This window comes from Cystoisospora suis (assembly GCF_002600585.1).
Source record: "Cystoisospora suis strain Wien I chromosome Unknown contig_1665, whole genome shotgun sequence".
Classification (NCBI taxonomy): domain Eukaryota; phylum Apicomplexa; class Conoidasida; order Eucoccidiorida; family Sarcocystidae; genus Cystoisospora; species Cystoisospora suis.
Window position 1 is genome coordinate 1 of NW_027154465.1, and position 253 is coordinate 253.

A 253-nucleotide genomic window follows, 5' to 3' on the forward strand; every position below is an offset into this window, starting at 1 on the left:
TCTATCTATCTATCTATCTATCTATCTATCTTTAATCTAATCTAATCTATCTATCTATCTTTAATCTATCTATCTCTTTCCAAATCTCTACGCATGCATGCCTACTTCAACCTGCTTGGTGTTCCTGTCCCTCCTTAACGAGAGATGGATGTCTCCGTAGAATACGCCGCCCTCCTACTACTGCGACAGTCTCATCGACTCTATGCCCCAGACCAAATACATCTCTATCAGATAAAGAAGAACGAGAAGCGAG

At 41.1% G+C, this 253-nt stretch overlaps 1 protein-coding gene across 1 annotated transcript in view; it reads right to left on the reverse strand.

Annotated features, from left to right (window-relative positions):
• Positions 1 to 227: 227 nt before the first annotated feature.
• The window catches only part of CSUI_003689 (deah-box rna dna), a gene marked incomplete at both ends in the record, with an annotated part of 17,608 nt that continues 17,582 nt past the window's right edge, over positions 228 to 253 (reverse strand). Inside the window, one exon of the mRNA XM_068063884.1 lies at positions 228 to 253. This exon is cut by the window's right edge and continues 160 nt beyond it. Coding sequence (XP_067924140.1) covers positions 228 to 253 — 26 coding nt within the window.